The sequence below is a fragment of the Parasteatoda tepidariorum genome, chromosome 5 (genome assembly GCF_982258835.1).
Source record: "Parasteatoda tepidariorum strain Cologne lab strain chromosome 5, Ptep-v5.0, whole genome shotgun sequence".
Classification (NCBI taxonomy): domain Eukaryota; kingdom Metazoa; phylum Arthropoda; class Arachnida; order Araneae; family Theridiidae; genus Parasteatoda; species Parasteatoda tepidariorum.
This window is the reverse complement of record NC_141759.1, coordinates 15,139,915-15,165,376: the sequence shown is the minus strand read 5'-3', so window position 1 is coordinate 15,165,376 and position 25,462 is coordinate 15,139,915. Positions and strand designations below refer to the sequence as shown.

The window sequence follows — 25,462 nt, the reverse complement described above, 5'->3', positions numbered from 1 at the left end:
ATTAGAATTCCAATTCCTTGAAATATTATACACTATCTTAGCTACCATTGGAAAAAAGTATATTCTGAAACTAATGCCTCTATCACACGAGAGAAAAATATGTGCAACTGCAAGTGTAACTGCAAGTGTAAGTGCAACTGTAAGTGAAATTCCTCCGTTCGGAGTTGCCGAAAGGGTTGCTTAATTGCCTGAACGGTTGCATGTAATTGGGTTACCATATTTTGTTATTTATCTTTACTTTTGGCTCATATTTTATTTTATCATATGATTCTATTATATCATTGTTTCTCAACGATGTTCGTGAAGATGCTGCAGAATATTGATTGATTTTGATTTAATTTTTTACATTTGCATTTGTGTTAAGTCTTTTCTTCAGCAGCAAATTAAAATTCTGAAAACTTTATTTCCCCATTAGTGAAGTAGCATAGTATAAAAAGGATTATGATTTCTACCTCATAATATGAGATAATATTAAGATATCATTGAATTTCATGCTGCGTCCCTAAAAAGGTAAGGGGGTGAAAGGGGGATGGACTTAAATACTATCTAGAATTTTGACGATTTTTTTTATCTTGATTTGAGTGACTAAGGTATAAAACATGGTGCGTAGCGTTTTTAAAAAGTGCTTAAAGGTGCTTATTTTTGATTTTCATTTTTTAAAGGCCCTTAAAGGTGCTTTTCTTAATAAGTGTTTTTAAAAAGTGCCTTATTTTCCTTTTTCGAAAATGAGATTTATGAAAGGGAATGTCGATTTTCGCCACATATTATGTAAAAACGTACTTTTCACATTTTTCTATTTCACGTTTTCAGAATTCATTCGTCCCGCACTGGACTGATCGTTAAGACACGGTTCCCAGCAGATCACCGAAGTCAAGCATCACTGGCTATGGTCAGTGTGCGGGTGGGTGACCACTTGGATCAGTCTGCGTAGGGACCGAGGGTGTGCGGTATGGGTCCTCGCTAAACTGTGCTACCGCAAAGTGCTCAACTCCGTTCGCAGGTCGTCGGGCTACCGAGGCGGGGGTGCCATCCCCTCCGCATAGGATCAAAATTGTGATGGCATGTCTTCGGATCATCCTCCGGGATGTTTCCCAGACCATCGCCAATAGCCCATTGTGCAGCTCTAGTGCGACGTAAATTAACAATAGCAGAATTCATTCAACCATGATCAATTTCAGCGTACCGTCAGTCCATTGCGTATGAAAGCGCCAATCATTTTACAGGTTTGGTGAAATACTTGCGAGTCCGCATGTGCGTCTAGTGAGCTGGGTTCGGTGAGATTCTTGCTCTCTCATGCTGTATTTTGCAAGATATTCTCAATTTCAGGCTTTATTTTCCACCCTCTGAAATCGAACCGAAAAATCTCTTGATCATTTTTTTAATGGCTAATATAATCAAGAAAACAGTTCTTTGTCAAATTCTAGTTATTTTATCATGATCATGTAAAGTCTGAGAATTATTTTGCATTTTGTCAATTTACCTAGAGCTTTAAAATATTTTTTGAGTGCCTAAAATGTTCTTAAAAGTTGCTTATTTTTTGTTGAAAGATTTGGCTCCGCACCCTGAAAAAGCATAGTTTATTTATATATATTTACTATGTAACATGCTAGCTAGGCAAGTGCTGTATCATTATCTATGTAAACACTAAATTGAATGAGAATAAAAACAAGCTGTCTGATTTAATAGTTTAACAATTCGAAAATTTATAAAAAGTTTCATGTGTAGAAAGGACAATTTTATGACTTATACCACTTTATGCAACTGACATTGCTAGCTAATCAAGTAAGGCATTTCTTCAAATTTATTTTTTAAGCTTAATTCAAAAACATAGTCCTTTGAAATATTTCTGTAGAAGAAATGATGGTTTAATGTATGAAATATAAAATTTTTGAATTACCTTTCACTCATAAAATATTTATAACATCAAAACTATTAGATCTATCAAATCAATTCTATTTTTTAAATTGAGTCTAAAAAATACATAATAAATAATGTCAGACTTGTGTATACTACAATGTCTCAGAATTTTATTTTCATCAAATTAATTTACATTACATGAAGGGATCATCAATTTTATTCATTTACACATTGCATATCAGGAATATCACTTTTATGAAAATTATTTTTTCCACTTTCTTAGTAAAATTGCTTTTAAATATAAGAGGATTTTCAATGTCATACTTACATTTTATTATTGTAAAATTTAAAACATTCATTATTGGTATAAGATAATTTAATTAAAAATTATAGGATTTATTTTGGGACAAATTTATTGTAATATGCAGTATATAGATTAAAATTTATTAATAACTAAGAAAAAAACAATATTTTATTAAGAACATTCTTTTTATGTATCATATTATTTTGTTATAGCCTTTTACGTGTTTTGTTTTGCATTTTAAATAATACAAGAATCAATTTAAAAAATAAAACATTTATTGTCAAGTGAAACATTTAGAACATTATTCATTTTTATTTCTTATTTTTTAATTTCTTCCATAAAAACAGTATTACATCTCTTTCCTTCTTTACCAGATAAACCTTACAGGATTATACGAAATATCTGAAATAAAAGAAAGAAATCACTTTCATGATAAAATTTCACCAATACATTATTAGAATAAGGAAGATTAAATGCCATTAATTTGAAATCATTTAAGTCCTTAGGTATCCCTTTTAAACTTACTTTAAGTTTGACAGATATTTTGATTATAGTTCTAAAATTATTCTATACACTAATGAAAGATGGCAGGTGTGTTTAGTTTTGTAGTTCTTATGTTTGGATTGAAATTTGTTTCAAGGAAAATAAATTGTATTTATAAACGAAGACTCTTAAAAATGTAAGTATATTGAAAAATTAGTAAGGTACACTTACATACTTACTGTCATTATAGAAAAGCTAAGTATCAAGAGATAAATGTGAAGTATAAATAAAAAGTAAAGTATCATTAGTTAACTTTGAATAATTATAAACAAAATATTATGCAAATCATCATACACAAAAAAAAAATAAAAGGGATGAATGTAGAAACAGACAAGGAGATTGGGAATTTGCATTTTTAAAAATTACTTTTTATATATAATATACTACCTTTCTTGTAATACTTTTCAATAATTACTGGAAAATGGGGTAACTTTGTGAGAAACAAGGTAAATATTTACCACACATATTTTCTAACTTGTTTTAAAATGAGATTTTCAAAAATTAAAAGAACTCTTAGGGAAGAATAAAATAATTATTTCACTAATAATTATAAAATTTTCAAATAATCGGACACATGCTTTTACAATCAACAGAAACAAAAATTAAAATTTAAAAATAAAGAAATATAATCATTATTATATTTTATGTTATAATACTGAAACAAAGTTTGGCGAGTTGCTTGGCTAATATTTCAAAGTAAAACTTTTCGCCAGTATAATTATTTACATATATAAAAATAGAAATTATTTCTATTTAAAGTAATTAAAACTTTGATCGGAACAAATTATAATAAGTTTTAATTTTATTAGCTTAAAATAAATAAATATTTTAAAAGAAAATTTATCGCAAAAATAGTGTACTATACTCACCGATACTAAAACCGTGTGCAGGTTCCTGTTATGGTAGTACATCAACTGCATTGAGATGGTCATCTCATAGTGCGAAAGTATTTTTAATGCTTTCATTTTAAAGGAAATGTTATTATTAAACTAAAAACTTGTTCCGTCTCATCTATAAAAAAATTTCATCCGATCATCCTCTTCCTAACGTCGCCGCTATTTTTATTTACATTTGTATATGTCATCACATAAAATTGAAACGTCATAAAAAGCAAACGATCTGATTGGTTCATGAAAGAAATTGCCTGAACGGTTGCAGATATTTCGTGCAACCGTGATTTCTATATCACACGAGCAATTTTTGGAGAAATTTCACTTACAGTTGCACTTACACTTGCAGTTACACTTGCAGTTGCACATATTTTCTCTCGTGTGATATAGCCATAAGGAAAACTCGAGAATTCTTATCAAAACTAAATCGCCAATTACCAAAATACCAGTAGTACATATTACCGTCAGTGATACATATGAATTAGGCGTCATCTGTGAATGGCGATATCTTAATGTTTTCTTAAGCGAATTTCCCATTAATCTTTCTTCCATGGGTATGGCTTTTTAGCATTAAGCTTATTTAATATTATTTCAATTAATACAGATTATCATTATTAATTAAGCATTAATGTCAATGGTAATGTGCAGATTTTTTACGGTTACCCAAAGAGCTTTTCTCCTTATTTTCGCCTTTTAGTACAGAAGTTTTTTTTAAATTTCAATTAATACATATTACCAACATTAATTAAGCATCATTGTCGTCAATGATAATAAGATGACTTCTAACGGTTCTTCTAGACAAATAAATACCTTTACTCCATTTCTTTTTCTTTCTAGTACATAGATTATTTCTCTTACTTCAATATGCATATATTACCTTAATTAATTAAACATCATTGGCGTAATTAAGCCTCATTGGCGTCGAGTTTTTATGCATATCCCAAACGAATTAGTACCACTTACCTATTAATTTTAGCTTTTGAATAAATAAATTTTTTTTTCTTTTTCATTCTTTTTCATTGATGTCAAAAAAGTGCATTTTTTAGAAACACTTTTAAAAGAATTAATATGTATAAAATAAAATAGCGTAGCATCAGACAAAGTATAAATTTGATGACGTAAATAACTCGTGCTACTTCGAAATGTTCATTGAATTCATCTGACACAGCGAATATAAAATAATTAAATATATAAATACGTGCAATTGGGTATAATATAAAAAAACACAACTACTTCCACTTAGTAGGAATAACATTTACCATGACGCAATTCTAAATTCTATGCCACTATCCACATAAATCAATTATTAATCAAAAATCGAATATCAATTACTTTTCTTTATAATGCAATAAAATCTGGCGAGCAGCTATTTAAACAATCAAACACTTCGTTTGTTTATTTGTGGCTTGAAGTTAGGCTCGCAGAAAATGCCGTTCATGGGTTAAATTTAGTAGGAATAACACAACCTGTGACGTAGGCTATAGTATACCCAATTAACTATTTTTTGTTCAAATAGAGCTATATGCTAGCAATTATCACTGATGTTATCTCTAAAATATGTGAAAATTGAATCGCTAAATTTAAAACACTGGCTAACGCTTAACCATTCAGAAAATTCCATTCCGTTTTTCGCTCATCCTGCAAGAACGATTTGCAGCAGAATGTTCTAATGTTGACAGTGACCTTTCTCGTGCTTAAAACTATCTCTATGGCAAATTTCATCGCTTTCTGTCGCATGGTTTAGGAGTCTATAAAAGACATACACACACAGACACACATTCATTTTTATATATATAGGTAAGAAATGCATACTGTATTTTTGCAAAAGATCGACCACTTTTTTTCACTTTAAAATTGCTGAATTTTTTTTTAATGATTGAGTACGTCAAGCCTTGAACTCATATTTATTGGAAGCCAATAATAAATTTATATTTTTTTTAAGAAATAACAATATATGTTTTACATTAGACTAAATGTATACCGTAATTTTCGAGCAATAAAATTGTTTTTCTTATGTTTGTTTACAAATTAGTGAATTTTCGATTATTAGATTAAAAGTCGAGACCTGAATGCATACTTAATCGAAATCGATTAAAAATTTCAATTATTTTGAAATAACAATGCGTGTTATACATTATTAAACCGATTGCGTACTGTAATTTTCGGGTTATAAATCGCCATATAAAGCTAATTTTCAAATTAGTTAATTTTTCGGGCTATAAGTCAGCTTATTTTACATGCAATAAGTCGACCGTCTATGTTCATTTTTAAATTGGTAAATTTTTCGCTTGCTGGGTATACAAGTCGAGTCCTTAACTCCCACTAATTGGAAAACAATTATGAATTTCGTAATTTTTTTATAACAAAAATGTGTCTTATCATTATTAAATTTAGGAAACAGCATATTTTCTGAGTTGTAAGTCGACTTACTCTGTTCATTTTCAAATTGGAAAAGTTTTCGCTTATTGGCTGTGTAAGTCGTGTATTGAACTCACACTTGTTGAAAAACAATTATAAATTTTGCAGTTTTTTGTAAATAAAAATGCTTTTTATTCATTATTAAGCAAATTGAATATCGTACTTTTCGGGATATAAGCCGACTTGCTATGTTCATATTGAAATAGGTGAATGTTTTGTTGAAAATGAATTTTTGAAAAGAAGGTGAATTTTTTTTCAAATAAAAATGGGCCTTATACATTATTAAATTTAGTACATACCGCCTTTTTCGGGCTGTAAGTCAACTTGCTATGTTCATTTTCAAAATAATGAATTTTTCGCTCATTGGTAGCATAAGCCGAATACTGAACTTACACTTGTTGAACACTGATTATAAAATTCAGTGTTCAAATACTATAATTTTGTTTTGTAATAGTTAGGAGACTCTGCCCTTTGCTGGACATTGGTCAGCATAATAATAACAATGACATAAGCGATTACATGGATTTAAGAAATAATTGACTATATGTAACGTAACATTTTTTTTTTTTTAACCAACGTTGAGCAGCTGACCAGATTCTGAGTTTACAACTATAAATGTTCGTAGCCTTGTAATTTGAACGACGCCGAGAAGACAAAGGAACTCGTGGATAAAGCATTGGGATAGACTGTAACCAACCCGCATTTGCGTTAAAGGGAGAGGAAAACCATACTAATCTTCCACGTTTGACCCTGTGGTAAAGGGGCTAATTATACAGAATAATAAAATTTACACTTAAGAATACAGTACGTATAACACAATAGGAACAAATAAATGCGAAGTATAGTCAATGATTATAGATGCAGGGTTGCCAACTGCTACATCTTTCTCAAAATACTTTGTTGAGTGGTAGCAATTAAAAAGAAAAACTTTCAGAATTTTCTCTAATTTTGCCAATTTTTGGTAAGTCTCACCTATTGCAGGAAAGCGAATCGTTTCATATCATCTTTTGAGTCATTTTCATGTAGTAGTGTAAAAATTAACGCAAAATCAAATGTTGTAACCTGAAAATAATGCATTAAAGGATATGCTTAGCTACCACTCGTATAAATTTTCCCAAAAAGCGATGAAAGTTTTCAGATCTGTAGATCTTACCGAATTAAGCATTAAATACAGAGTACCTAAGCAGCCGGGCTATTTTCTCTAAATTGATTAGGATAATGAAGGGAGAAGGGGGTAAGAAATTTTGAAGTAAACTTAAAATGGATTAATCTTATAATTTATACATATGTGAGGGAGAACTGTAGATGCATTACGATTACCTTACATAATTACAACAGTTTGAGTTTGAAACGGTTTCTATCTTTCGTCAATTTTTTTTAATATTTTCAAAAATTTCTATTTAAATTTTGAGATTTATAAATGTCATAATCTAATATTTACTTTTTTTTTGTTACTCTCGATGTCAGCTCGTCCTTGATCTGACAAACTAATAATCAGAGATAAATTAAAAAAAAAAATTCTAGTGAGATATAAATAATATTCAAAGGCTGCCAATTACTACGCTTTTTTAGCAAATTATTTTATGGAGTGGTAGGCAATTTAGAATTAATGGGTACATAATTTTTAGTAATTCTGGAATGCCAACTGCTTCGCTTTCTGCAAAAGAATTAATAAATCGGCAGTCAATTAAATAATAAAACTTATAGAATAGGAATAATTTGCCCCACTCCTTAAAAGTGTCCCCGCGAGGTAATCGCTATAAAGATTCGTTTCCTACGGCATTGTGAGTTTTGGATTTATAGTGGTGACAAAAATAATTAAATATGAAACTATAAATAACTTAAATTTATTTACCACTAGAAAATATTTTTTTACAAAGCGGTGCAAGTTGGCAACTCTGGTAATTTCGTTAACATTTTAAAAGCCTTGTCAAGAGTTGAATAGAACAAAACAGCTTTTTATATAAGTTTTTGAATAATTTACAAGTAGTGGTTTATAAAAATTACTTAAAATCAAATTAATGAAGGAATAAAACATTGAAGGATACACTTAACTCCCTCTAGAAGAAATTTTTCCAAAACGCGTAAAAAGTAGATAGGGCGTAATGTTTAGATTCAAAGTCATTTTAGTGCAAAAAAACAAAATTTAGAAAAATCATTAAAGAGAGCTCTGATTTTAAGTAATTTTCGAAAAAATTTGAATTACGGAAATACTTGTTACATTCTTGGGAAAAAAATATCTCTTTTGTAGTAGTAGTTTAATAAATAATCTTTTTGAAGTAGTGGTTTAAGAGATGATTTTAAATCAAATTAATAAAAGAATAAAACATTGAAGGATAAACTTAGCACCCACTAGAAGAAACTTTTACAAAACGCGTAAAAAGTAGATAGGGCGGAATGTTGAGAATCACAGTCATTTTAATGTAAAAAGGAAAAAAAAGTTAGAAAAATCAGTAAATTGAGCTCTGATTTCAAATAACTTTCGAAAAAAGTGGAATTTCGGAAATACTTACTACATTCATGAAAAAAAAAATCTTTTTTATAGTAGTAGTTTAAAAAATAATCTTTTTGAAGTAGTGATTTAAGAAATGATTTTAGATCAAAGTAATGAACGATTAAAACATTGAAGGATAAACTTAGCTCCTACTAGAAGAAACTTGTTCAAAACGCGTAAAAAGTAGATACGGCAGAATGTTTAGAATCACAGTCATTTGATGCAAAAAAAAAGTTAGAAAAATCATTAAAGAGCGCACTGGATTTAAATAACTTTCGAAAAAATTAGTATTTCGGAAATACTTGCTACATTCACGAAAAAAAAAATTTCTCTTTCAGCACGCCAAATATGTATTTCTATATTTTCATTTCTGTGAGCTGCAAAGTGCCCCGTAGATTTCTTTTTTACTTGAATTTTTTTTACTCGAATTAGACGTAGAACTAGAATTTTTTTTACCACAATTTTAAAAATTACTAGTTCTTGAATAATTCGAAGTTATCGAATGTTAAATGTTTTTTTCATAGTACTTATCGTACACTTTTCTTCGCACCTCCATAATTTAAAGTTATCTTGAATAGTCTGAATTGGGAAAAAAAGCTTACAAAAAGATAACTTTTTAAATTTAACTTTCAAAACTATTGTTTTCCATTAACTTAACCCTTTCGCGCCGACTGTCACAAATACGTGACAGCAAAAAACCGTATCAATCAGGGTAAGAAGATAAAACTGGTAATCAAAGTATTTCTTTAGCAGTTTATTTGTGGGCGGAGTTATAATTTTTTGATTTATTTAATTCACCATTACTTAGTTCAAAATAAAACTATTTAGTTATACTTTGAATTAACATTGATTATATATATGATTAAACTAACAATAATTAAAATAAAAGCAAAGTAAGTCTGTCAAATTAGTAACGACTACATTTAAGTTACCGTTTTTTATTTAATTGCAACTTGATTCTGATTTTGTACGAATGCTTTTCTGAATCACCCGTCCCCAAGGGGTTAAAGATTAGTTAAATCAGCCTCCCTCACTCGATTCTAGAATTTTCATAAAGTGTACTGACATAATTGAAATTAAGTTAAACGTACAAAATATATCCAAAAATTTAAAATATTTGTTTTTATTTATTTTGGCACCCTAAATATAATATATGTTATATACATGCATATATATAACATGCATATATATACATGCATACATATACGTGCATAAATATAACATATACGAAATTATTAATGACCCATCAAGGGGAAATCGGAGTTCAAAGGTCACAAGCTGATCGTAGATTGCTAAAAGTCTTTACTCTTTCCTACCCTTTGTACTTTATTCTGCACGCTTTCATATTCTCAAATTTTTAAGTTTTGGGAATCGAAACAAACTATACACTGACTTCAACTGCTGTGCTTTCAGCAAAAGATTATATCGAATAGTTGCGAATCAATATCTAAAACATACTGCTTTTATTTCTGTCACTACTTTAAAAGGCTCATTAACAGATAATTCAAGATGATGGTTAATGAAGAGGACCTGTGCTACTCGTTTTTATCCTCTGTGCTTTGAGTTGAATTCAGAGATTGCATGAGTTAACAGTAATAATTTACAAAAATAGCGAAGCTATGGAACGGGGCTCCTATGCCGAAAAGCGGTCCCTTTTCTATTCGTGATGAATTTGTTTTAAAGTTTATTTTAATATATTTTTTTAACGCTGCGCGGGTTTGATGAATAAGTAGTTCGAGCACTTTGCTCGAAAAAGATTAAGTTAATTGGAAATGATAATAAGCAGCTTGCTCGAGGATATATTAAATATTCAAAAGTTAAAAAAAAACGGTAGAGAATTTTAAATTAAAATTTGCAGATTTTCGAATAATTTTGCCTGCCTCCTTTTTAAAAGGCTCAACACGACTTAACTGTAACAAAATGGCGTATCACAAAAGCCTATAATTTATTTAGTAGTTGGGAGAAATAAGTCCATAGATCGAATTTACTAAATCAAGAATCTCATACATTAAATTACTACCCCCGAAAATATTTATCCGTTATTCAAAGTAAATTGATATCTCTGCATTTTGAGCTATGTTCAATGTCTCAAACACGCTTCTTTAACCTATGTCCATTTTCTTAAACACGCGTTTTATGCTAAAAATATAAAGTTTCCCGACTTACATCAAATTAATTGATTACTACTTACAGAAGAACTTACTTGGTAGTTTTGAATGAAAACTTACCTCTCTGAAAGACAAACTTTTTGGCGTTATTTTTCATAGCTTAGGTAGGATGAAGAAAATGTTTTTCTCTCTTTTTTTTGCGACAGAAAAAAAAAATGGAATTTCTACGGGGTGCTCATGAATTACCCAAGGGACACATAAAAAAGCAGCTTAATCTACAGAACCATGAGGAAAAACAATTTTTTTATCTGATTGCATGAATATATTAATTTATATTTCCATTGATATTCACTTTTTATCGCATTTCAACTTGCTTTATGATCTTATGAGCCACACTAAATATTAATGAAACATCATACGCTTTCGAAAAAATCCATAACTTTCGATGTGCACCTGAGAAAAATTGACAAAATATTTTCAATAAAAGTAGCCAGCATGATAAATACATCAATAAAATCGACAACAGCGATAGATTTTATTGCGGTTTTGGTGATAAAAGTGACACCTGCAACTCGTTAAATGCGTTTTTCTGATGACAGGTCGCAATCTCAATGATAATCAATGCAGATTTAACTGAAACGGAATAATATTTCTCATAAAATCGTCATAAATATTCAAATGGAAAACAGGGAAAGAAACGCAGCATTTCATTTCGAATTAATTATCAATTTTATTAATTAAGCACACTTTTCGTTCATTTTTTTGAGTTCATAAGAGTTTAAGTTGCATTAGTTAACTTAAATTAACAATTGCTTCTATTTGGAGTCAAGTATCATTAATGATTCTCTAGTTCTTAAAAATAATTAATCCTTAAATTTTTTTTATTAATTTAATGATCGGTTCGAAATCTCAATAATAATCACGGCAGATTTAATTGAAACGGAATTATGTTTCTTATAAAATTTCATAAATATTCAAAAAGAAGATAGGCAAAAAAGCAGCATTTCGTTTCTAATTAATTAAAAACTTTCTCTATCAAATAAACAATTCGTTTATTTTGTGAATTCCTAAGTGCTTAAGTTGCATCAGCTTTTTTGATTACCAATTGCTTCCATTTGCAGTCAATTATAATCCTTAATGACTGCCTGATTTTTTTCGAATTACGCCAATTTCAGATCTTTACAATTTTTTTACGATCTTATTGACGCTTTTTTATTTCAAAAATTAATCCTTTTATTTTAAATTCATTATTCATTAGGAACTCATATTTTTCAAACTACCCAAAATTTGTTAACATAAGACTTCGTTAGTTTTATCAAACGCATAATTCAATATCAAACGAATTACATCAAGACAAAAATCAATCATAACATTCTGTATTCAACTGTATTTAATAAAACTTCAAAAAATATATACTCACTAAAATATTGAATAGAGAATTTTATTTTAGATGTTTTTATAAATTTAAGATTATAAATTTGTAAATTTTTTTATTTATTAATGTTTTACTATTTATTTTCATATAAGGGACTTTCCGTTTAATAGAGTAAACAGATTTGACTGGTAAACGATTTTTCATGTTGCATTTTTATTAATTCATATATATTAAAAATTATATCGAATTTCAAATGAGTCGCATTTTTACAATTTCATTTCTCAGCGATTTCGTCCAAATTTTGAATTTTGCCACGTAAAATACATTTTTTTAAATGATGTAAAAAAATTGCATACCTTATAATACAAAATGGTTTAAACTGTTAGTAAATAAAATAATTAAGAATAATGATTATTTTCTAAAACTAATTTTTTTAAATAAAATCTCTCTTTGATAAGCGAATTTTATAATAATTACGTGCTAAAATTTTTCACTTCGTTTAAAATTTTCTCAAGATATGGCGACGTTCGCAAAAAATTATTATTAACTTTAAGGGGTTCAAACTTTGGGCTTAAACTCACTGGCTGCGAACAGTAAGTGGGAGGGGACTACTTTGATCAGCCTGCGTAGGGACCGAGGGTGAGCGGTATCGGTCCTCGTTAAACTGTTCTACTGTTAAGTGCTCGACTTCACATGCTGGTCGTCAGGCTACCAAAGCAGGGGAGCTGCCTCCTCTGCAGAGGATCAAAATTGCGAAGGCATGTCTTCGGATCATCCTCAGGGATGTTTCCCAGACAGTCGCCAATAGCCCATTGTGCAGCTCTAGTGCGACGTAAATAAAGTACATACCTACCTAGAACGTGCAGATCAGATCATTAGATCAAAAGTCCTTCAGGTAGGTCTGTTTATTTTTTTTTTCGCACTGTTTCACCTAAATAGACATTTTAATTGAACATATTTACGCATATTCATATTAATTGAAGAATATTTACGCCCACTGTTTAACCCTTTGACGGTCAGGGAAATGCACAGTATTACGTGCAAACAGTAGTCGAAAGTGGCATCTGTTTTCCTCCTCCGTTCTTCCAAAAATGTCACCCTTCTCTGGCGATGCCAACAGATCCGTCTTCTGGAATTGTTATAATAAAGTGGTAGCAAATTTCGTTGGAGAAGGACAGTTATACGCCTACTTTTTAATAGAGTAACCAGTAGATTGCTGTTTTAACGGTGAATTTTATATGTTACTTATAGTTTTTTATATTTATTGGTGAAAAAATTACTTAAAAGCAGAAATGCTAAACTGAAAGTAACTTGACTTTCGCCATCACTAGGAAATACTATTTTACAAAGTGGAGCAAGTTGGCATCTCTGGATGCGGTAGATAGCTCACCTCACGTGTTTTAAAAATTTCTTAAAGTATTTGTAGTACATATAAATAACAGTTTTTACGTACTTTTCGTTTTTAACATAGTCAATGCAGAATAATAATGGTGAACGAGCACAGCCCGTCAGCGCGCATTGGGGAAAAATTTCACTACGCGAGTAATGCTCGTTACTAACCATTACGGTCAAAATCTTGCTCCCGAACGGAACTCGTTTGCGCGCATTATGAGGCACGATTCGATTGCGAGCTGAACTCGTTCATAACCGTCAAAGGGTTAAAAGTGTCACCACTAGTTCTTCTTTATTCGACTTAACTGGGCACTTGGTTCACGCATCAGCCCCTATCGCATCCATCATGATTTTATCTGTTGTAGTAAAAACTTTTTGTGTTCAGCAGACTGTGTGGTGGCTGAATGACACCACTAGATAAAATTGTATTCGTACGATATTTAGAATTTCTGATACGTAGTGGTGGAAAAATTAATTATAATGAAAAATAATAAACTAAAGAACTTATATTTCGTTACCAGTAGAAAATGGGATTTTACGAAACGGTGCAAGTCGGCATCTCTGCATCTGTTTGCTGTGGCTTGTAATTCATACCAAAATGCTCAGTTAAAGGTTAAAATTCCCACTTCGAGCTATTTGTTAAATTTCATCGGTAATAGACTTATTTTCAGATATCAGGTTCCAAATTGTTCGAGAACTGCTTTGGATTTAGCAATGTAATAAATATTTAAAAGTAAATCCGAGTTTAAAAAAAAATGCGTGCTATTAGTGAGCTCAACTGTGTATCTAGGCTCTATGTCTAATGTTATTGCCTAATGACAATGAAAAATATTACAAACTTCCAATAAGGGGGGAGGATTTAAAAAATATTTTATCTACTATAGTGTCTAAAAATACACATAAGCACCTAGAGTGAAAAAATTTATTTCAAAATTTATTATGAAAATTTATAATTAATAAATATAATTGTTTTGATAAAAAGAGCGTAAAATTTTGTAAAATCCATACAGTTTTAAAAAAATGGGTTTTCTATTTTAAAAGTAAATGTAATTTTTGCCACATTTTTCAAAAAAGTCCCGCAGAAATCCATATTAAAAATAAAAATTAATTAAATAAAAAAATTAAAAATTTTGCTGCAGAAAACGAAAAATTATTTATGATTAGTACATTTTAATTACTTGACGTGTTTAAAAATGAAAATAAATGAGATTACAACTCTGACTATTTTATAGCTGCTGTTGTTTACGCTTCCTGGTTAAGACTATTTGCACTGTTAGTGTTGACTGTTAAATTGCCCTGTTAATCTTTAGAACTGTTAAATTGATTTCACAATTATTATCACTAATTATGTTTTCTATGCAATCGCATACTAATATTGAAGAATATTTATGGAATTTTCATTCATTTGTGTAACTTATTTTGTGTAGGAGCTTACAAGATCCTAATAAATCAACGTTGTTCAATATAGACAACTACATCAAAAGTTTTCTTATAAATTACTCTATAGATTGCTAATGATAAGAAGGATTTCTGTTTATAAATAATTCTAATTTGCTAATACTTTCGAACTTGAAATGATTTTAATGCATGAAAATTGGTTTTGAATTTTCTTTTTCTTTAATGTCAATATTTGATTTGCAATGGTAGCGAAAAAATATTTATAATAATAATAATTTTTAAAAAAATGTTTTTTTCACAATTTAAGAAACGTGTAATTAATTAGGGTTAATTAAGGTGTAATTAAAGGAGTAAAGGTGTAATTGTAAGGAAAATTTTATGAGAAAATTAAACGGGAAAAATGTGGAATGCTAAATAAATTTGAGTAAGCAAAAGCAGCAAGGAATTACTACATATTCATGAACAGGTGAAAATTTCTAACCTACGTTCTAGAAAAACAGGTGGAACATTTAGTATCACGAACTTAACTGCGTCTTGTTCAACTGCACAGTAAAAAAACAGGTGGAATCCTTTTTCTCGTGACTTGCCTTTTCGACAAGTTACGAAAAAAGCAGTATAAAAAGACAGCCAACAGCCTAGCAAAATCACTCGATTGAGAACAGCTGAAGATTGACTAATAATCAATATGTTGCCTACTCGATTTTCTCTTCTATTTCTTGTTCTTTGCCTTTGGAGTGTATCACCTCTGAAGGCTGCAAGTCCATGGGACAACACACAGCTGGCGGAAGGTTTCATTGGAGCCTTCAACGCAGCCATGGCCCAATCTGGAACTCTATCTTCATCTCAGATGGATGACATTTCTTCAATTAGCGACACTATAATTCTCTCAATTGAAAGAAATCCTACTAATTCAAGATCGAAATTGCAAGCTTTAAACATGGCCTTTGCTTCGTCTGTATCAGAAATAGCTTTTTCGGAAAACATTGGTGTTCCCAATGGCGTTAAGATCCAGGCAATTATAGACGCATTAAGAGGAGCCTTCTTGCAAACTACTGGAGCAGTTGACCAGACCTTTTTGAACGAAATTGGAAGTCTCGTAAGAATGTTTTCTCAAGTTTCTTCTGAAAATGAAGTGTCCTCCAGCGCAGGAGCAGCAGCATCTGCGAGTGCAGGAGCAGCAGGATATGGTCAAGGAGCAGGCCAAGGAGCAGGTCAAGGAGCAGGACAAGGTTATGGAGCAGGATCTGGATCAGGGGCAGGAGCCGGAGGCTACAGTCAAGGAACAGGTCAAGGAGCAGGACAAGGTTATGGTGCAGGATCTGGATCTGGGGCAGGAGCCGGAGGCTACAGTCAAGGAACAGGTCAAGGTTACGGTACTGGTTCTGGATCAGCTGGAGCATATTCAGTTGGAACTGCATCAGCTAGTGGAGCAGCATCATCCCAAATTTCACAGACCCAAAATGTAGTTACGACTACTCAAACAGAAAATGTAATTTCTAGAGCAGGTAGTGCAGGCAGTGCTGCAGCCTCTGCAGGAGCAGGAGGTTATGGACAAGCAGCAGGTCAAGGATATGGAGCTGGAGCAGGATCTGGAGCTGGAGCAGCAGCAGGTTATGGACAAGGAGCAGGTCAAGGATATGGTGCTGGTGCCGGATCTGGCGCCGGTGCAGGAGCTGCAGCCGGAGCAGCTGGAGGCTATGGACAAGGAGCAGGTCAAGGATATGGTGCTGGATCTGGAGCCGGTGCAGGAGCAGGATCTGCAGGAGGATACGGACAAGGAGCAGGTCAAGGATATGGAGCAGGTTCAGGATCTGGCGCTGGGGCGGGAGCTGCTGGAGGATCTGGAGCGGGGGCAGGATCTGGAGCAGGTGCTGGTTATGGACAAGGAGCTGGTCAAGGATATGGTGCTGGTGCAGGATCTGGGGCAGGTGCAGGAGCAGCAGGAGGTTATGGACAAGGATCAGGTCAAGGATATGGCGCTGGCGCAGGGTCTGGAGCCGGTGCAGGAGCTGGAGCAGGAGGAGGTGCTGGTTATGGACAAGGAGCTGGCCAAGGATATGGTGCTGGTGCCGGATCTGGGGCAGGTGCAGGAGGAGCTGGAGGCTATGGTCAAGGAGCAGGTCAAGGATATGGTGCTGGAGCAGGTGCAGGATCTGGAGCCGGTGCAGGAGCAGCTTCAGCAGCAGGTGCCGGAGCAGGAGCAGCGGGTGGTTATGGACAAGGAGCAGGTCAAGGATATGGTGCTGGAGCAGGATCTGGAGCAGGGGCAGGAGCAGCAGCAGGAGCAGGTGCAGGAGCAGGATCAGGAAGCGGTGCTGGCTATGGACAAGGAGCTGGTCAAGGATATGGTGCTGGTGCAGGATCTGGTGCCGGAGCAGGAGCAGCAGCTGCAGCAGGTGCAGGGGCAGGATCTGCTGGAGGTTATGGACAAGGATCAGGTCAAGGATATGGCGCTGGCGCAGGGTCTGGAGCCGGTGCAGGAGCTGGAGCAGGAGGAGGTGCTGGTTATGGACAAGGAGCTGACCAAGGATATGGTGCTGGTGCCGGATCTGGGGCAGGTGCAGGAGGAGCTGGAGGCTATGGTCAAGGAGCAGGTCAAGGATATGGTGCTGGAGCAGGTGCAGGATCTGGAGCCGGTGCAGGAGCAGCTTCAGCAGCAGGTGCCGGAGCAGGAGCAGCGGGTGGTTATGGACAAGGAGCAGGTCAAGGATATGGTGCTGGAGCAGGAGCAGGATCTGGAGCCGGGGCAGGAGCAGCAGCAGGAGCAGGTGCAGGATCAGGATCAGGAAGCGGTGCTGGCTATGGACAAGGAGCTGGTCAAGGATATGGTGCTGGTGCAGGATCTGGAGCCGGAGCAGGAGCAGCAGCTGCAGCAGGTGCAGGGGCAGGATCTGCTGGAGGTTATGGACAGGGAGCAGGTCAAGGATATGGTGCTGGAGCAGGATCTGCAAACGGTGCTGGAGCAGGATCTGGAGCTGGTGCAGGAGCTGCAGCAGGAGAAAGAAGAGGGGCTGGTTATGGACAAGGAGCAGGTCAAGGATATGGTGCTGGAGCAGGATATGGTGCTGGTGCTGCAGCAGGATCTGGAGCTGGTGCAGGAGCTGGAGCAGGAAGAGGTGCTGGCTATGGACAAGGAGCTGGTCAAGGATATGGCGCTGGCGCAGGATCTGGAGCCGGTGCAGGAGCAGCTGCTGCAGCAGGTGCCGGAGCAGGAGCAGCGGGTGGTTACGGACAAGGAGTAGCTCAAGGATATGGTGCTGGTGCAGGATCTGGAGCTGGAGCAGGAGCTGCTGGAGGATATGGACAGGGAGCAGGTCAAGGATATGGTGCTGGATCTGGGGCTGGTGCAGGAGCAGCAGCTGCAGCAGGCGCAGGAGCTGGAGCAGGAGCAGGAAGAGGGGCTGGTTATGGACAAGGAGCTGGTCAAGGATATGGCGCTGGCGCAGGATCTGGAGCCGGTGCAGGAGCAGCTGCTGCAGCAGGTGCCGGAGCAGGAGCAGCGGGTGGTTATGGACAAGGAGCAGGTCAAGGATATGGTGCTGGTGCAGGATCTGGTGCCGGTGCAAGAGCAGCAGCTGCAGCAGGTGCTGGAGCAGGATCTGCTGGAGGTTACGGACAAGGAGCAGGTCAAGGATATGGTGCTGGATCAGGAGCTGGTGGTGGAGTAGGATCTGGAGCTGGTGCCGGAGCTGGAGCAGGTGCAGGAAGAGGTGCTGGTTATGGACAAGGAGCTGGTCAAGGATATGGCGTTGGTGCAGGATCTGGAGCCGGTGCTGGAGCAGGGGCAGGAGCAGGAAGTGGTGCTGGTTATGGACAAGGAGCTGGTCAAGGATATGGCGCTGGAGCTGGAGCTGGAGCCGGTGCAGGAGCAGCTTCTGCAGCAGGTGCCGGAGCAGGAGCAATGGGTGGTTATGGACAAGGAGCAGGTCAAGGATATGGTGCTGGATCTGGGGCTGGTGCAGGAGCTGCAGCTGCAGCAGGCGCAGGAGGAGCTGGAGGTTATGGACAAGGAGCAGGTCAAGGATATGGTGCAGGTGCTGGATCTGGAGCAGGATCTGGAGCAGGTGCAGGATCTGGAGCAGGATCTGGAGCAGGAAGTGGTGCTGGTTATGGACAAGGAGCTGATCAAGGATATGGTGCTGGTGCAGGATCTGGAGCCGGTGCAGGAGCAGCAGCTGCAGCAGGAGCTGGAGCAGGATCTGCTGGAGGTTATGGACAAGGAGCAGGTCAAGGATATGGAGCTGGAGCAGGAGCAGGATCTGGGGCAGATGCGGGAGCAGCATCTGCAGCAGGCGCTGGAGGAGCTGGAGGTTATGGACAAGGAGCAGGTAAAGGATATGGTGCTGGTGCAGGATCTGGAACTGGTGCTGGAGCAGGATCTGGAGCTGGAGCAGGTGCAGGAAGAGGTGCTGGTTATGGACAAGGAGCTGGTCAAGGATATGGTGCTGGTGCAGGATCTGGAGCCGGTGCAGGAGCAGCAGCTGGAGCAGGCGCAGGAGCAGGAAGTGGTACTGGCTATGGACAAGGAGCTGGTCAAGGATATGGTGCTGGAGCAGGATCCGGTGCTGGTGCTGGTGCAGGATCTGGAGCTGGTTCTGGAGCTGGAGCAGGTGCAGGAGCTGTTGGAGGATATGGACAAGGAGCAGGTCAAGGATCTGGTGTAGGTGCTGGATCTGGTGCCGGAGCAGGATCTGGAGCTGGTGCAGGAGGCGGAGCAGGTGTAGGAAGAGGAGCTGGCTATGGACAAGGAGCTGGTCAAGGATATGGTGCTGGTGCAGGATCTGGAGCCGGTGCAGGAGCAGCAGCCGGAGCAGGTGCAGGAGCAGGAAGTGGTGCTGGCTATGGACAAGGAGCTGGAGCAGGATCTGGTGCTGGTGCTGCAGCAGGATCTGGAGCTGGTGCAGGTGCTGGAGCAGGAAGAGGTGCTGGCTATGGACAAGGAGCTGGCCAAGGATATGGCGCTGGTGCAGGATCTGGAGCTGGTGCTGGAGCAGGTGCAGGAGCTGCTGGAGGATATGGACAAGGAGCAGGTCAAGGATCTGGTTCTGGTGCTGGATATGGGGCAGGTGCAGGAGCAGCGGGTGGCTATGGACAAGGAGCTGGTCAAGGATATGGCACTGGTGCAGGTTCTGGGGCAGGTGCTGGAGCAGCTGCTGCAGCAGGAGCAGCAGGAGGTTATGGACAAGGAGCAGGTCAAGGATATGGTGCTGGTGCAGGATCTGGAGCCGGTGCTGGAGGAGCTGGAGGGTATGGACAAGGAGCAGGTCAAGGATATGGTGCAGGTGCTGGATCTGGAGCTGGAGCAGGATCTGGAGCCGGAGCAGGATCTGGAGCAGGAAGTGGTGCTGGTTATGGGCAAGGAGTTGGTCAAGGATATGGTGCTGGTGCAGGATCTGGGGCTGGTGCTGCAGCAGGATCGGGAGCTGGTGCAGGAGCAGTTGCAGGTGCAGGAAGAGGTGCTGGTTATGGACAAGGAGCTGGTCAAGGATATGGTGCTGGTGCAGGATCAGGAGCCGGTGCTGGAGCAGCTGCTGCAGCAGGAGCAGCGGGAGGTTATGGACGAGGAGCAGGTCAAGGATATGGTGCTGGTGCAGGATCTGGAGCCGGTGCAGGAGCAGCTTCTGCAGCAGGGGCCGGAGCTGGAGCAGCAGCTGGAGCAGGAGCAGGAAGTGGTGCTGGCTATGGTCAAGGAGCTGGTCAAGGATATGGCGCTGGTGCAGGATCTGGTGCTGGTGCTGCAGCAGGATCTGGAGCTGGAGCAGGAGCAGGAAGAGGTGCTGGCTATGGACAAGGAGCTGGTCAAGGATATGGTGCTGGTGCTGGATCTGGAGCAGGCGCTGGAGCAGCAGCAGGAGCAGGATCTGCTGGAGGTTATGGACAAGGAGCAGGTCAAGGATATGGTGCTGGTGCAGGATCTGGAGCCGGTGCAGGATCTGGAGCCGGTGCAGGAGCAGCTTCTGCAGCAGGGGCCGGAGCTGGAGCAGCAGGTGGTTATGGACAAGGAGCAGGCCAAGGATATGGTGCAGGTGCAGGATCTGGAGCCGGTGCAGGAGCAGCAGCTGGAGCAGGTGCAGGAAGTGGTGCTGGCTATGGACAAGGAGCTGGTCAAGGATATGGCGCTGGTGCAGGATCTGGTGCTGGTGCTGCAGCAGGATCTGGAGCTGGATCAGGAGCAGGAGCAGGAAGAGGTGCTGGCTATGGACAAGGAGCTGGTGCAGGATCTGGAGCTGGTGCTGGAGCAGGTGCAGGAGCTGCTGGAGGATATGGACAAGGGGCAGGTCAAGGATATGGTTCGGGTGCTGGTTCTGGGGCAGGTGCAGGAGCAGCAGCAGGCGCTGGTTCAGGAGCAGCTAGAGGTTATGGACAAGGAGCAGGTCAAGGATATGGTGGTGATGCAGGATCTGCAGCCGGTGCAGGAGCAGCTTCCGCAGCAGGTGCCGGAGCAGGAGCAGCGGGTGGTTATGGACAAGGAGCAGGTCAAGGATATGGTGCTGGTGCAGGATCTGGAGCCGGTGCTGGAGCAGCTGCTGCAGCAGGAGCAGCGGGAGGTTATGGACAAGGAGCAGGTCAAGGATATGGTGCTGGTTCAGGATCTGGAGCCGGAGCAGGAGCAGGATCTGCTGGAGGTTATGGACAAGGAGCAGGTCAAGGATCAGGAGCAGGTGCAGGATCTGGAGCAGGTGCAGGATCTGGAGCAGGTGCAGGATCTGGAGCAGGAAGTGGTGCTGGTTATGGACAAGGAGCTGGTCAAGGATATGGTGCTGGTGCAGGATCTGGAGCCGGTGCAGGAGCAGCTTCTGCAGCAGGGGCCGGAGCTGGAGCAGCAGGTGGTTATGGACAAGGAGCAGGCCAAGGATATGGTGCTGGTGCAGGATCTTGAGCCGGTGCAGGAGCAGCTGCTGGAGCAGGAGCAGGAAGTGGTGCTGGCTATGGACAAGGAGCTGGTCAAGGATATGGCGCTGGTGCTGGTTCTGGGGCATTTGCAGCTGCAGGCGCTGGTGCAGGAGCAGCTAGAGGTTATGGACAAGGAGCAGGTCAAGGATATGGTGGTGGCGCAGGATCTGGAGCCGGTGCAGGAGCAGCTTCCGCAGCAGGTGCCGGAGCAGGAGCAGCGGGAGGTTATGGACAAGGAGCAGGTCAAGGATATGGTGCTGGTGCAGGATCTGGAGCCGGTGCTGGAGCAGCTGCTGCAGCAGGAGCAGCGGGAGGTTATGGACAAGGAGCAGGTCAAGGATATGGTGCTGGTGCAGGATCTGGAGCTGGTGCAGGAGCAGCGGGTGGCTATGGACAAGGAGCTGGTCAAGGATATGGCGCTGGTGCTGGTTCTGGGGCAGGAGCAGCTGCTGCAGCAGGAGGTTATGGACAAGGAGCAGGTCAAGGATATGGTGCTGGTGCAGGATCTGGTGCCGGTGCAGGAGCAGCAGCTGGAGCAGCATCTGCTGGAGGTTATGGACAAGGAGCAGGTCAGGGATATGGTTCTGGTGCAGGAGCAGGGGCTGCAGCAGGTAATTTTTTTAATTAAAATTGGGCGATTAATTTAAGAAGTATCTAAATTTACATTTTTTACTGTATTATTTGTAATATTACTTTTAAATATGAAATTTTATGAATTTTAAGTTTTTATATTTTTATATAGTATTAGGATATTATAAGGATTTTTTTCTTTCTTTACTCTTGGAAATTTAGAAATTTGGAACTTTATTACTTTTTGAATCTGCATTTCTATTAATAATATTTTTGAAAATACCAATTTAAATATTCTATGATATGAGATCCTTTTAAATACTCGCATCTCAGTTTATTAGCTCTTCTTTTTTCTCTAAGAATTCAATATTTTATTCTCAAATATCAATGTTTCGTAGACTAACTTTTCTTCTTTTCATGTTAAACATACTTATCTGACTGCGCAAAAGAAATGCCGAAATAAAATAAGAATACACATTTCCTAATTTTTTCGTCGTTTACACAAATTTTTTGGCCATTTAGTCTTATTTTCAAATTTATTTTGATTGGAGCATTAATAATTTAATAGTTTTTTCATTCGAATCCGTGAATCGAGATAAGGTTTGGGGTATTTTTTTGATCCAGTTTCGTAAATTAAAATGAATTAAAACGGGCATAAGAAATCAGACTGTTACTTTCTGTCGTCAGCTATCCATTGCATTTGCAGCTTGGTTTTACTTATCAGTTACTCTTTCGATTATATTTTCTGATTTTGTGTATACTATTCCATTTAGAAGAATTATTTAAGAAATTGAGTCGCATTCAATTTGTTAAGAAATAAGCAGCAAATCATGTAAGAAATGAAGTTGCAATCAAGTTGTTAAAATATAAGAAGTGAAGCATTTAAGCTATCGAGTTACTAAGAATTAAGCGGCAAAGCATTTAAGAAATAAACTTGTTGAAGTAAAGTGGAAAATGCACTTCTACGCAATCTATTAAACTACGTTCTTGGTTTCTAACTAAGACAAGATTTGTGAGGAAAGATGTAAAAATAATTACTTTCAGTTAAAAAGAAAAGTAGTTTATTTTTCCCCTTTTTCAGAAAATTGTGAAATATATTCTCTATTAGGTCCAATTTTTAAATCGACCGTAAGTAATAAAGGTAATAAATTATTGAATTTTTTGTATTTAAAATAAAGTTCGAAATCCATTACTTTTAAACAAAAACCTTTGAGCGTATTATTTACAACACAATTTAGAATTTTGAAAATGAATAGGAATCTCACAGTTTTAAAAAATTGAAAAGCAAATCAATGTTTTGAATTTGACGAATCCTTTCTCATGTATCTTTCTCATGGATGTTTAATCCAGATGCCTTTATTATCCTGATGCAAACATTCATACATACGCAGATACATGCTACTATTATCCTCATTGGCCATGTACTCAACTTTCCGCAGGAGGAACAATTAAATAAAAATAGCCTGTCATGAAATAGTAGTGGCAATTAGTAAAGCTGTGGATAATATATCTTGTCTTCTGTGTGCAGCATCCCCATTGTTATAGTTCACTGATTTTGAATTCGTCGAATTTTCCAGTTTTCCAGATGTAAGCAAACGATAAACCTCGGAAGCTTTATATATATCAGCTGCTGCGCCAGAAGCCGAAATGATTGCATACTGATATATCATTTTTCTAAGTATCCTTCAGGTTTAAGTGGCAGCTGATTGTATTTTCACTCTTTTATATCTTTGTTTACTGCCTCATTGGAAGGCGAACGTTACGATCAAAAGAGAAGGAAAACAATCTGCAAGTTAGATATTACCTAAAATTATCGGTGGTTTCTATAAAAATACAAATAAATAGATTTAGAAAAATCAATTTGCTAAATTTAATAATAAATAAATAAATAAATTTGAATTTATTTAGTTTAGAGTTTATAAGTACATAAGCAATACTAATAAAAGATCTTTTAGGTGCTGGAGCAGGTGCAGCAGCAGGAGCTGCCGCTGGTGGTTATGGTCAAGCTGTACAATCCAGTTACATTTCTGGAGGAGGTGCTAGTGCCGGTGCAGTCGCCAGTGCTGCTGCAGGAGGCTATAGCCAAGGTGTGCAAACTGGATATGGAAGTGCCGCAGGAGCTAGTGCAGCATCTAGTGCTTCCGCTGTATCACGAATTAACTTTGGAGCTTCTCAATCTAGAATCAGTTCAGCAGCTTCCAGTTTGGCTTCAGGTGGGGTATTGAATGTTGGTGCCTTGCAATCAGTTGTATCTAACTTGGTCGGACAAGTCAGCGCTTCTTCTGCCGGAGCATCTCAAGCTGAAATAGTTATACAAGCTCTTCTGGAACTCGTTGCTACTCTCATACACATATTGAGTTCCTCCAATATTGGTCAAATCGACTTCAGTTCTATTGGTAATTCCGCTGCTGCTGTAAGTCAATCTTTCGGAGCCGTTCTCGGTTAATTTTTTTAAAAAATAACTTCTATCACGAAAAATAACTTCTATCACTTTTTTCACAAATGATAAGAAATAAAAGCATATTTTTAAAGGCAAATGGATTCTGTTTTATTTAATTTTGCTTTTCGTGGGAGTTGTAATGTCTTAGAATGCTAAGTTATTTCTAAAGCTTAGTCAAAACAGTAATTGCCAACTGTTGATTCCATACTCAATTAAAAATATAATTTTGAATATGTTATGTTTTATTAAAGATAAATATAATTTGACCTTTGATTTTGTATCATGACCATAAAGTAAGCAGGAGGATAAACTTAAGAAATTCAATTCCAACTACCTATGCTCATAACATTTAACTACCAAAACTACTTTCGAAAGTTTATTAGGATTTCTTCGCAATTCAACTCGACTAAACTCGCTTATTAGACGACCTTGTATTTCAGTTTGACTTTGTATGTGATACTCTTTTATTTAAACGAAGTTCAAAAAATATGAGACATACACATTGTGTAAAACCTTTTATTTATTTACATTTTACTCAACTTATAAACATTAGAATTTGATTCATCTGCAGTTCAATGATACTTAGAAATTACACTTGAAACGAAAAAATTTATTCTCTCATAGACATGAAAAAAACTTAAAAACCAAATAAAAAGGTGGAAAACTGGAAATAAAAATATACTTTGCTATTTTTCGCGTAAGAGAAGCCATTCTTTTCTACTTTAAATACTAAGAATTATTAAAACTAAAAACAGGCTCTAAATTACAATTCAATATGC

General features: G+C 37.6%; 2 protein-coding genes across 8 annotated transcripts in view; both read left to right on the top strand.

Annotated features, from left to right (window-relative positions):
* Positions 1 to 24,780, top strand: part of LOC147808594 (uncharacterized) — a 120,059-nt gene extending 95,279 nt beyond the window's left edge. Inside the window, exons 7-9 of one of the 3 annotated variants that reach the window (XM_087163447.1) lie at positions 18,364 to 18,813; positions 19,444 to 19,683; positions 24,199 to 24,780. In XM_087163447.1, the coding sequence (XP_087019573.1) occupies positions 18,364 to 18,813; positions 19,444 to 19,683; positions 24,199 to 24,689 (1,181 nt within the window). In that variant the 3' untranslated portion in view covers positions 24,690 to 24,780. Of the gene's footprint in view, positions 1 to 18,363; positions 18,844 to 19,443; positions 19,684 to 21,441; positions 21,806 to 24,198 lie in introns of those variants that run through there. The other 2 variants (XM_087163448.1, XM_087163449.1) reach the window with 2 other exon arrangements.
* LOC147808595 (uncharacterized) lies at positions 16,178 to 18,162 on the top strand. Of its 5 annotated transcripts, none has more exons than XM_087163453.1 (2): positions 16,178 to 16,491; positions 16,564 to 18,162. In XM_087163453.1, exons 1-2 carry the CDS (start codon positions 16,327 to 16,329, stop codon positions 18,019 to 18,021), a joined length of 1,623 nt encoding a protein of 540 aa, XP_087019579.1. In that variant the 5' UTR covers positions 16,178 to 16,326; the 3' UTR covers positions 18,022 to 18,162. The 5 variants fall into 5 exon arrangements, with proteins under 5 accessions (XP_087019579.1, XP_087019578.1, XP_087019581.1 ...); XM_087163452.1 differs by having other exon boundaries at positions 16,178 to 16,581; positions 16,648 to 18,162; XM_087163455.1 differs by having other exon boundaries at positions 16,178 to 17,595; positions 17,812 to 18,162.
* Positions 24,781 to 25,462: the final 682 nt, after the last annotated feature.